A 12,900-nucleotide genomic window follows, 5' to 3' on the forward strand; every position below is an offset into this window, starting at 1 on the left:
TACATTGCAAGTGACGGATGTTACATTGCGAATGTGTGTTGTTAAGTCCGATTATGACCCCTTTGTTTGAAGTATAATTTACACATTTTAGTTACACTTATTGAGATAAAGATGAGCCTTCAGTAAGAAATGTTTTGACCTCTTGGATTTTGAGATAGGTGACAAAATACACAGCGTTATGGATGTTACGGAAATTGACAAGCTTTTCGGACTCACTGAACACATGATGAAAACTCTGTGAATATCTTTTTCAAAGAATAACATGTTTACTATCACTTTGTAGGGAAGGGTTTGAGGTACCCAAAAAGCATCATACTGTGACATCACAAATGTTCTAGAATGTTTGATTATGACATCATACTGTGACATCACAAATGTTCTAGAAAGTACTATTAGGACATCATACTGTGACATCACAAATGTTCTAGAATGTTCTATTATGACATCATACTATTACTGTGACATCACAAAAATCAGTGAGTCCGAAAAGCTTGTCAATTTCCGTAACATCCATAACGCTGTGTATTTTGTCACCTATCTCAAAATCCAAAAGGTCAAAACATTTCTTACTGCAGGCTCATCTTTATCTCAATAAGTGTAACTAAAATGTGTAAATTATACTTCCAATTCAAATCGATGCCTTGTCAATGTTAAGTTAAGTTTCCAATGTTCTCTCTGAATGTAACATCCATAACGCTGGAATATATTGTGCTGTCTCAAAGCTGTACTGTATTGGCCTATGCCTTTAGTGCTACAGGACGACAACAGCCTTGTCTAACACGTTCAGCCTGGCTGAGGCTAGCCACGCTCTAATGTAACGGGTGTTCTTTATGTGTTGCTCTTAGCTGGCACCCGTTGTTCTATCTGCGTTGTGTTCTGGTTGGCCCCTTGGCCGAGACAGGATGAATACAGTGAAAAGGAGACTTGACTGTCGTTGGCATGAACGGCCATTTATTTCTGGTTCACCTCAAGGATGCAACCTGTACAAAATGATTGGTAGGAATACCACAAGAAGAACAGCGTCACTGTACAATTCCCATCTCTCTCGACAATAGTCCAGTCTTTCAGTATGGCGCCTCGCGCAAACTGAACGTAGAAAAGACAACCCCTAGACAGGGCGACGTCTGAATGAACCGGAAGGCAACGTTCCTGACATTGAACTCTCTTAAAGTGACGGTTCATATAATGAGTCTTTGGTACAAATAAATTATAACACAAGTGCAAACAGTATTCCTAACATTTGGTAACATAGGATTTGGTGACATTTCAATCCTAAATTATAAACAAATGTACATTTGACACTTGTTGTTACACTAGCATGGTATGATACGGTTGGGTTTGTGGCTCCATTGCAATTCTTGTAAACTCCCCGGTTGCTAGGCAACCTTTCAAAATCCAAACCACCAACTGTGTTACACAAGCTGAACCATGATGATACAACAGTTCCAGCCGGCTTCGCCAGGTGTGAAAGGTGGCTGTCAGAGAGGTGCTTTTTGTATAATATTACAGAAAACAATACAAACAACTAATCCATTAACAAAGTCTTGTGTTCAGCCCTATATCTATAACAGAGAGCCAGCGCAAATCTGCCATAGCTGTGACTGCACATGCATCCACACACACCTTTATACACACACACACACACACACACACACACACACACACACTTGACATGCATGCCAAATTTCAAACTGTGGGGACACTTTTGTGAACCAATCAACCAACCAACGCAAAACGTGTTGTTACAGTACAAAGCTGTGTACTGTGGCCTACACCTGCTGCCATAGTATGACGTGCAAATGCTTTTGAGTTAAATTGAAGAGATACCTCTTGGTTGTATATGTTCTCTACCAGGCTGTGGATGAACTGCAGTATTCCTTGGTAGCAGTACCAGCATCACTCTGACCTCTCTGAAGAAATGCACGTTTGTGGGGGGCTGTGTGTGTGTGTGTGTGTGTGTGTGTGTGTGTGTGTGTGTGTGTGTGTGTGTGTCTTTGTGTTCAACTCTTTCTGAAGTTGCAGAAAGAATGACATTATGAGCCATACAAGTATGCTAACACTGGTGCCAAGTGTAGCAAATTGACCCCGGTGTACTGTGTGTGTGTGTGTGTGTGTGTGTGTGTGTGTGTGTGTGTGTGTGTGTGTGTGTGTGTGTGTGTGTGTGTGTGTGTGTTTTTCAGTGGGCGACCATGGGTTCAGCATTTAATCGTGACCGATTTAATTAATTTGCAGACAGCCTGGTGAGATCCCACTCTCTATAATCACTTGAGATCTTTAGCTCGTTCTGATCCCTGGCCTTCTCTCTAGAGGGGAAATCCGATGGGAGGAAATGTTAGGCTATTTCAATCTGACGATATCCGGACCACACGTTTACAAAAGCAACAGATTGATTGATTGATTGATAGTCTTAGAAATCTCCAGATCTCTCCCCTTGCAAACGCCAAGGCTTTTCCCCTGGTAACCAGGCCTCCCTCAACAACACCTCAGCTGTCAAATAGCGGAGCTTGGTGGATATAATAGCCTATAGATCTGAGGACGGGTGGTGAAAACCACGATCGTCTATATCGCTGAGCGCCCCTCCTGTCCTAACACCACTCTACCTGAGCACCTCTCCACCCCGAGTCCGTTCACACCTCTGCCTCTCTCCATTCCTCCGGACCGGAGTTAAATGCCGGAATGCTATATCAGCCGTTTCACCTTCACCGCGCATCAATAACATGGCCACGGTGGCTGGAGGATGGATGGATGGAGGCAGCGCAGCGCACAGCTTGCCTCTCTGTGTGTCTCCTCACACACACGAATCATCAGCTCGCCCTCAAAACACGATCCCGTAAAAGAAATACCTGTAATTCTATAAGAAAGCATGACATTTGCCGAAATGAAAGGCCCCCCATGGCCCATGCACACAATTCAAAGGGTGCAAATGTGAAGGGCACTGCCATGCATACAGCCGGCTGCTGCAAGGCACACACACACAGCACGAAACATGATCCGGGGGGAATAATAAACCCCTTGAGATTAACACACAAAAAACGAACGTTTATTTTCAATAAATTAAAAACAGTGACTCAGAGTAAAAAAAGATGGGATGGCGACATAATAATAATAACCCTGGTGTAATTCCACTCTATTGGCGACTGTCCACAATGTCAGTGGAGAGGCGCTGCGCTGAGGAGGCAGCGTCGCTTATTATAACAAGATGACAGAACAGTTATAAAGAGACAGCATTACTTACAATTCCTTTATGAGCATTTTGGCGGTGCAATTCAGAGAGGGAATATCTCAATGTGAATCATATATCCAGCACGGATAGTCTTCTTTCTCGCAGCAGGCACTATAATATAATATATCCCACCTCTCTCGGAGTCTCTCCCCCTCTATGTCATTCTACCTCTCGTTTTTCTATTTCTCTTCCCTTCTTCCTGCTGAGGAGTCGTGGCCTCGGCGGCGCGGGGTTGCCGTTGCGTGCGGTGCGGGACAACAAGGTGTAGCCTGCACCCTCCTCCGTGTCACCGCCGGTCCCAGTGACGCTGCTGGGGGACCAGTGACGCTGCTGGGGGAAGAGTGACGCTACTGGGGGAAGAGGTTATTGTTCACAACAGCAGGCCTGATATACCGCGATCCCCAATAGGGTCCAGCTGCAGCGCCGGAGCATCCTCTCACTGGGCTTTGATTGATTGAAAACTTTATTAACAGATTTCAGAATGGGTACAGTACAGTACAGTACAGCTCAATACATACAATTGTTAAGGGGATGCAGACCAGAGAAAGACTTTCGTCTTGTTTACATCAGGGTCCCCCATTTTCAATTAATCATAACATATATGACATACACGACATACAGATAGACAGGGCAAGCCTGTGGCAGCCACGAACCTATAGAAGCAGCTGGGAGGTGCGCTGTTTTAAGTGAGCGTGTGTTATTGGCAGTGATGAGTTGCTCATGGGGGACGAGGTTGCACTCCGTGCAACCAACGTTTTGTGAGCAGAGGCACGTGCACACAGGAATGCGCTGCACTTGACTGATGCGCCAACTCGCAGTACCCACCTGGCTACTTTGCATATCAATAGCGCCGGTCGTCAGGTGTTACATTCCATTCGTAGAGGCAATTAGGCACTGTCTTTAGTCTGTCCTTATGCGAGGGAACATTTATGCGCATGCGCGGGAGTGCGCGCAGCTCTTCAAGTTTCAAGTTTCTTTAATATTTGTCATACAGAAGTACAGAATACTTTTATACAAAATGCTTCTTACTGTTACGCTCCAGAGACTGTGCAAGACAAGATAAGTATGAAATAAAATAACATAGTAAAATTAGAAGTAAAAAAATGAGGTCACAGTGTTCAGTTTAGACATATGTACAATGTTTGATGCAGAATAGACGTAGTTACCATACAATATACAATACTGTGCAGTGTACTAATATACAATACTATATATAGTGCAAATGGGACGAGGTGCAATTTAGGTACAATTCACAGTAGGTGTACGAGTTGTAGTGCAAATCCTTTATCAATAAATATAAAGTGTAAAGTGTGTGTTTGTGTGATCTAAAGTGTGGAGAGTGGGTGCTGCAGTGTGTTTGTTTGAGTGAGTGTGTGCGTGTGGGTGTGTGTGCTGTGTGCATTTGATGGTTGTTGCATAGTGTTTATTGTTCGTTTAGCAGCCTGATGGCCTGGGGATAGAAGCTTCTTCTGAGTCTTTCTGTGCTCGCCTTAAGACTCCGGTATCGCTTGCCTGACCGCAGCAGTTCAAAGAGGCAGTTGTTCGGGTGGCTCGAGTCCTTAATAATTCTCTTAGCCTTCCCCTTGCACCGCTTGTTGTAAATGTTCTGGAGGGTGGGAAGCCCCCCTCCAATTGTGCGTTCGGCTGAACGTGTCACTCTTTGTAGTCTGCTACGGTCTTGTGTAGTGCTATTCCCAAACCAGGAGGTGATGTTGCCGGTCAGGATGCTCTCTATTGTACATGAGTAGAAGTTCCTAAGGATCTTCTGACTGACTTGGAACTTCCTTAGGCGCCTGAGGAAGTAGAGGCGTTGTCGTGCCTTCTTCACAACACTGTCAATGTGTGTGGTCCATGTCAAGTCCTCGGATATGTGGGCTCCGAGGTACTTGAAACTGTTCACTCTCTCAACCGGTGCCCCGTCGATGCTGAGGGGGCTGTAGTCCTTGACCCCCGACCTCCTGAAGTCCACAATCATCTCTTTTGTTTTGCTGACGTTCAGGGAGAGGCAGTTCTCCTGACACCACTGTGACAGGTTCTCTACCTCTTCCAGGTAGGCCCTTTCGTCGTTGGCAGAGATCAGGCCCACCACTACGGTGTCATCAGCAAATTTGATGATGGTGTTGTTGTTCCGCTGTGCTACGCAGTCATGTGTGTACAGGGAGTAGAGGAGGGGGCTCAGAACACAGCCCTGGGGGGCCCCTATGTTGAGCGTGATGGATGAGGAGGTGCAGTTGCCGGCTCTTACCACCTGGGGTCTGCCCGTCAGGAAGTCCAAGACCCACTGGCAGAGGTCATAGTTCAAGCCCAGGTCCCTGAACTTGGCTATGAGTTTGGAGGGGACTATGGTATTGAATGCTGAGCGAGCATAGTCAGTGACAGAACGAGAACTCCTGACATCAGAAAGAAGGAAACATGGAGAATGAATGGCAAAGAAGACGTTGCAAGAAGATCCAGACAGTCACCAGCAGCTGTCTGCGGCGCGTCTTCAGAATCAGCTGTGGCAGAGAGGGAGGTCGGCAGGCAGTCTGTGCTGGTCAGAAAGAGCTCTCTCAGGGGAGAGATGCCAGCAGCAGCAGCCCCTCAGACGTCAGAGACCCAGACCACCAGCAGACGGCCCTCGCCGTCCTCCGTGGAGACCAACCTACAGGCTGGAGGAGGAGGCAGCTAAGCCCCATATCTCCTCCACCCAGCGAGGCCAAACACAGCAACCTGGTACAGATCATCTACGACGAGAAGGAAGACAGCAGCAGGAGAGACACTGAGGCAGAGCTGAAGAGATGGGGTATCAGCTGGGGAGAGGCGGAGAAGACAGCTCAAAAAGACACTGATGCAGACCACCGGAAGAGACATCTTGCCTAAGAACCGCACTCTGGAACGGGGACTTCTCGTTCAAAAAGGAGAACTTTGCCCAGGGAAGGGAGACCTGCATGCACCTCTATTGGGGGTAGGGGGTCTGCGGACGGATGCAACGCAGCCAAGGCTGGTTGGTTCGACGTATGATCTACCTCAACCTTTTGGGGGTAGGTGTATCCTAAGTAAGGGAAGGTATGCATCCGAATGGAAGGGGTGCATCTGAGTAAGGGGGGTTCAGGGTTAGATGTAATTATTTTGAAAGTTGCAAATCTGTGTCCCTCTCTCTCTTTTCTCTCTCCCTCTCTCGCTCCCCCCCCCTCTTCTCTCTCTCTCTCACCTCTCTAACTGTTGTTTCGTTTTCTTATGATGTGTTTAATGGTTGATAATCGACAGGTCCAGGTAGGGCTGGGCGATATGACGATATTATATAAATATCGGGTACAGTTCATTAACGATACACTTTTTTAACGTATCGTGGATATCGTGATGTTTTGCCCAAGAGGATTGTGTCGCGTCAATCTGGTCCACCCCGTTCAAACTTTTGAACAACGCCGCTCCCACACACACACTACTGCATCAAAGTTAGTACGTATGATTAACAAAGGCATTCGTTTTGTGGCATCAACATTATATAGTTACACGTTATATAGTTACACATCAGCGTATTTACCCAAACATAGCAACGTCCAATGACGACATAGATAGCAAGCGTTACTGTTCATATCTCAGTCCGTGCCGAGTTGTGCGTGCCCATTCTGCGGTCTGTTAATAAAGTTTTCAATCAGACAGATGTATGGAGAGGCTTTTATTATAACATTTGTTGCAGTAAAATCATTATGCCTCGTTGTCATGCTGCGGTGCGCTAGTAATCACTCGTCGGCTGCGGTGAGCTGTTGTTGTTGTCGTTGAGCTGAGCTCTCGTTAACACTTTGGTTGCCTAAGGTTAAATTAATGATATACCATAGATTGCCAGCGCTATTTGTCTATGGAGAAAGTCCCCTTCTTTGCAGGGCTATAACTTTTTAAATTCTATTGCTACATTGCCATTATTAGGGCCCATTCAAAGTCCTATATGTATTGTTCATTGTGTAGCAACGTTAAACTTTTTCATTCACATATTCATAGTAAAGTATGGTCTAATGTATAAGTATGTTTTCATCTCTTTCTGCAGATTTCTCCAGAACGTGATATATAGCCCCAAATGCATTGATGATGAAATACAGTTTGATGGCAATCAGCGCGATATAAAAAATTCCAACTAGACGTACTTCTAGAAGTTACTACACGTCATCTGATGTTGACCGGATGGGCGAGGGGGCGTTTATAATTCCGTGGGCAGCGTTATACCAATCATCTAATGTGGGTCAAATGTTGATAATATCAGTTATTATCGAAGACGGTAACGTTACATGCTGAAACTCACCCCAGTCTCCGCGCGCCGTTGGGCGATCATCGTCGAGTAGAAATTTTATCATTATGGGATATATTATTACCCGGTCCATCTCCAGCTTGTATAATGGTATATACGTCCAAATCATGTTGTTTATCGAGTTATTGGCAATCGATCGCTATGTAGAGTGACGAGCTAGAGTCACGGGACATGTACCGAGTGGCCGGAAGCAATACGGACGTCTAGCAAAACCTCTAGTGCGCTTCCTGTTAAGCGCTTGCGCCGATCGGCCACCAGATGGCGCTCCTGAACCGCCAGAGAGCTCAGTGGGTCCTGCTGGTGGATCTCAGGCCAGCGGAGGGACATTATGAATCCGATCGCAGATTTTTGAAATATTGATATAAAGACGACGTACAGCGTCCCCCGGCAACTTTAGCATGGCCAGCAAAGACGTCTAAAGACGGCTCCCGGCACCCAAAGTGTTAAAATCAAGGAGGGCATTCAGGAAGTAAAAAAATAATAGCGCTGCTTGCCGATTGGTGCTAAGAACAGCAGGGCGGGTACAAGCGGTGTGACGTAATTGGCAGACTCGACTGTCAATCAAAATTATTCTGTTGCCGGCTGAATGATTGAACGAATGAACGTTATTAACTATTGCAGAATGGGTACAATACAGTACAGCTCAATACAACAACAGTGGACTGGGGGATGAAGACCAGAAAAAGACTTTCGGCTTTTTTACATAAGGGTCCTCCATTTTCAATTCATCAAAACATTTAGAGACATACAAATATACAGTAGTTTCATAAAAATGCTAAAATCCTATTTATTGATTGATTGATTGATTGATTTAAAACTTTATTAACATATTGCAGAATGGGTACAGTACAGCTCAATACATACAATTGTTAAGGGGATGCAGACCAGCGAAAGACTTTCGTCTTGTTTACATCAGGGTCCCCCATTTTCGATTCATCATATTTCATATCTAAATTATATAATATCTCATTGCTAAATATATGCAATATATAATCTAATAATCCAATAATCTAAATCTAATATATAATATAAAAATGCTAAATGCATGGGTATTTTATTTTGTCTTTAATGTTAGCTTGCAAACTCAAATACTGTCTTGGTAAGCCTCATAATGAATTGTTTGGGGAAAAAAAGAAAAACATCGTGATGCGTATCGTGTATCGCCGAAAGGTCAGAAAATATCGTGATATCATATTTAGGCCATATCGCCCAGCCCTAGGTCCAGGTCCATTAATGAATTATTATTGACATATTGAATAATGTCAACATGGGGATTGTAATGTATTCATTAATATTTCACTGAAGGATTACAGATCCTTAGATCTAAGATCTAGCTCCTCTGGTGAGAGCATAATCTCCCCCACTGTGCCAATGGGTTGAGTGACCAACCCAGAAATACTCTGACCTAATGCTTGGCTATATCGGCCCTCCGGCCACAGGCCAGTGAGACCAAATTCATCCTTAGACTACCATATACGACCAAGCCTGTCTGATCATCATTTTTAACCAGTGGCTCGCTAAATTTGGAACCCACATAGTATTTAAGCCATGATTGTGTCATCATTCCGGAGCCACACAGCCCCCATGGAGGGCTGTGGTCTCCAGGACTGTTCCTCTGTGTGTTCCTGTGTCAATAAATACCATCGATTGACTTCACCTTCGTCTCCTGGCTCAGTTTTATACTAACACAACCGCGCACACGCCTGGGAGTGCACGTGCACGTGGCATCATTAGCGTACGTGCAACCAGTGTTGATATGAGCATCGCAACACTGGTTATTGGATTGATTGATTGATTGATTGATTGATTGAACATTTTATTAATGTCCGCCTTGTTTCGAACTGGTTATGCTTAGGCCCTCTTTCGAAGTCGCCCTCTTTCGAAGTCGGTTATGCTTAGAGTTTGGAATCAGGGCTGGTGGTCTATCGCCCTGCTCTAAAGATAAACTCTAAGCATAACCAACTTCGAAAAGAGGGCCTAAGCATAACCAGTTCGAAACAAGGCGGACAGTAATACAATGTTCAATCAATCAATCCAATAACACACTCTCACTTAAAACAGTGCACCTGTTTTTGTATCACAAACAGTACTGTATTTGCAAATCTGGTATAGATGTAGCAGTACTGTCTACCTGTATGTTGTGTGTGTCATATATGTTATGATGAATTGAAAATGGGGGACTCTGATGTAAACCAGACGAAAGTCTTTCTCTGGTCTGCATCCCCTTAACAATTGTGTGTATTGAGCTGTACTGTACTGTATACCCATTCTGCAATCTGTTAATAAAGTTTTCAATCAATCAATCAAACCTCCCAGCTGCTTCTATAGAAAGTAGGTTCGTGGCTGCCACAGGCTTGCCCAGTGAGAGGATTCTCCGGCGCTGCAGCTGGACCCTACTCGCTATCCCCGTTAAAGGAGAATCTAATGCACGACGACACTATGATGACCACCGCTGGCGCAGGCGTCGCCTATAGGATGGCGATTCACGTGATGTGACGATGATGAGGTCGCGGTCCCCCTGCGTATCACAGGCTGTGCGTGCGTGTGTTTACGCGCGTAGGTACGAGGTAGGTCGTTTTATTTAGTCAATAAACATAATTATACAGATCACATGAGTATTTGTTTTGTCAGGGATAGAAACGAAAAGTCTATAGGACTTATTTCCATCGCTGTCCCTCGAGTCAAGGATGCTTGGTTCATACACTCATTTACAGTCATATTTCACAATCATTACATTTGACAGTAATAATGGCACACAATCATTAATTAATACACCAAATAAACATGCGCATTTGTTGAGACATGCCGGACTAGCCTAGTGTGTGTGACTGTGTCTGTGTGTGTTTTCCGTTTGGAATTATGTAACGGTGCACTGCCTCTGTATTTATAGCGCATCTGTATCCGTCTGCCAACATCCGCTTATCATTCCTCCGGTCTTCTCATCATGGCCTCTAAGCCTGCGCTCCTTCCCCATGAATGACCTCCAGTAAATACACTATAAAACACTCGTTGGCCACAGCAACAGATTAAAGATAAACTGTTCAGCAACTAGTTGATGGTGACACAGCATTCCAAATCCGGGTATTTCAAAGTACCTCATGGTACCATTTTGAAGCTAACAACTAGGGCTTTCCAATGATATAAAATATGTGTATATGATTATCATCATTATCATTTCATCATCATTTATTTATTCGTAAATGGAATTACCACAGTCCACAGCACATATTCATATAATTCACCAAATCATAAGCACTTTCCTTACTTGGGGTAAGAAACATTAGTGTATGATATTTAGCCAATCGTGTGGGCAATATAGAACAGTTGACAGATTAGAAATATCATCTATTGTTCAAAAGTTATGAATGAACTCAAAATAGATTTTTTTTGTTGTTGTAATATTGCAAATGATTTCTAAGTGTGTAATTGTGTAAAAAAAAATATAAAATCTCAGTGTTGTTTTATCGGAAAAGGAGGGGGGTGGAAGGTGGGCTAAGCTCTGGGTTTCAGGGCCAGGTCTCAGCTCATGTGCACGGTCACACCGTGTGCGTGTGTCTCGGGGGAATGAGGTATTTCATTTGACCGTGGCCTCTGCCCTTTTAGAGGTGGGACCAAGTCATTGTTTTGCAAGTCTCAAGTCTTGGTACTCAAGTGCAGAGTCAAGTCCCAAGTCAAGACAGGCAAGTGCAGAGTCAAGTCCCAAGTCAAGACTGACCAGTCCCAAGTCGAGTCCCAAGTCCTAAACTTTGAGTTTCGAGTCCTAATACGTGCTTCACCAAAAAATGTCATTATGAACTTGTTGACAAAACATAATCTAATGAATGTAATAATATTCAGAATCAGGGTTAGTCTTACAACTAGACATTTGGGCAGTGGCGGCCGGTGGGTGCTTCGCCACTAGGGGCGCTATACCAAACATTTTGCAAACATGTACAGTACAGTACCACGCAACAGACTCATGGCAAGACGTGAGCGATTCGACTCACGCTCACGGCAATGAATCGGCTCTTATGAACGAGTCGCTCAGCTGTTACTACAACAACACACAACCAGTCAAATAAAGTATAGTCTAGACTCTAATTCACAACTTGAAACACAATATATAAATAGAAAAGTTAGAAACAAAACTCGCCCGTCTCCAAACACAGGCAGATCTCTCCCTCTCTCCTTCTCTCTCTCACACACAGCGCGACGTGGAATCGATTCGTTACACAATCAGACCTATTATATACCAAGAATAACTTCAGTATGAGTACAGGGCTGTACACATATTTTGCATATTGTTAAACGAGCCAAGGCTAGCTATTAAACTATCTATGAATCGAAAATCTGGGACCCTGATGTAAACAAGACAAACGTCTTTCTCTGGTCTGCATCCCCTTAACAATTGTGTGTATTGAGCCGTACTGTATTGTACCCATTCTGCAATCTGTTAATAAAGTTCTCATTCATTCATTCATTCAAACATAGACGATATTGAACAAGCCATAATCCACGTATTTTCAATCCGAGAGAGCTGCAGTAGTTAAATCAATGAGCCATCGACACAGTCAGTGTGGTAACGTTATTATTGCATCCAAGATTGATACACGGCTGGCTAGGCAGTTGGTAGTCATAGTCTTGTGTTATAAAATAAATAAACAATCAGCAATGTCTCGCTTCATGAATGGCCAGCAGTAGCCTAACAGTACTGCTCCTAAAAAAAACTATTTACAAACGTTAACGTTAACCACAGAGAGAGAGAGAGCGAGAGCGAGAGCGAGAGAGAGAGACTCACTGTTTAGTTGAAACGTCCAGGGCAGGAGAGCTTGATAAACGTGTATAATCCACTGATGATGTATTCCAGACCACTGTCCACTGTAGTCTGTCTCCAGACTGCATCCGCCATATAGCTTGTTAGCCAAGTGTTAGCTTGTTAGCACAACACAAGTACATTCCTTTGTCCATTTCCGCTCGAACAGACTGCAAACTACCTGGCGTTCTATCGCCATGCTCTAAGACAAACTCTAACCTTAACTAGAGCCATATGGAATCCGCGATCACGGAATCGCGGACGGAATCGCGGAATTGAGCAATAAAAATGGAATCAACCAAAATTTTTTTTTTTTTTTTTTTTACTTTTTTTTTTAATGTTGTGGGACTTGTACAGCACTTTGTTCAACTTTGTCAGTGCTGTAAAGTTTAAACCTTTTTAAATCTTAGACAAACAAAACACTCTGCTTTCATGAAATATTGTAAGCCGTCATTTGAGGCTTTATAAAAGCAGCACAATGAACACAAATCTGTCAGTGCCGAGTCCGACCTCATCTTAAATAACAAACAGCATTGCTTGTTGTAGTTAACAAAGAGAGGCAGAGTTGATTTTGCTTTAATAATCGAATTTTATTTTCATATT

At 43.9% G+C, this 12,900-nt stretch overlaps 1 protein-coding gene across 1 annotated transcript in view; it reads right to left on the minus strand.

Moving 5' to 3' along the window:
- Positions 1–3,346, minus strand: part of pitpnab (phosphatidylinositol transfer protein, alpha b) — a gene marked incomplete at its 3' end in the record, with an annotated part of 93,699 nt that extends 90,353 nt beyond the window's left edge. Inside the window, exon 1 of the mRNA XM_084319796.1 lies at positions 3,236–3,346. Within this exon, the coding sequence (XP_084175922.1) occupies positions 3,236–3,252 (17 nt within the window). The 5' untranslated portion in view covers positions 3,253–3,346. The remainder of the gene's footprint in view (positions 1–3,235) is intronic.
- Between the last annotated feature and the right edge of the window lie 9,554 nt (positions 3,347–12,900).

The sequence above is a fragment of the Notolepis coatsorum genome (genome assembly GCF_963971535.1).
Source record: "Notolepis coatsorum genome assembly, chromosome: 8".
Classification (NCBI taxonomy): domain Eukaryota; kingdom Metazoa; phylum Chordata; class Actinopteri; order Aulopiformes; family Paralepididae; genus Notolepis; species Notolepis coatsorum.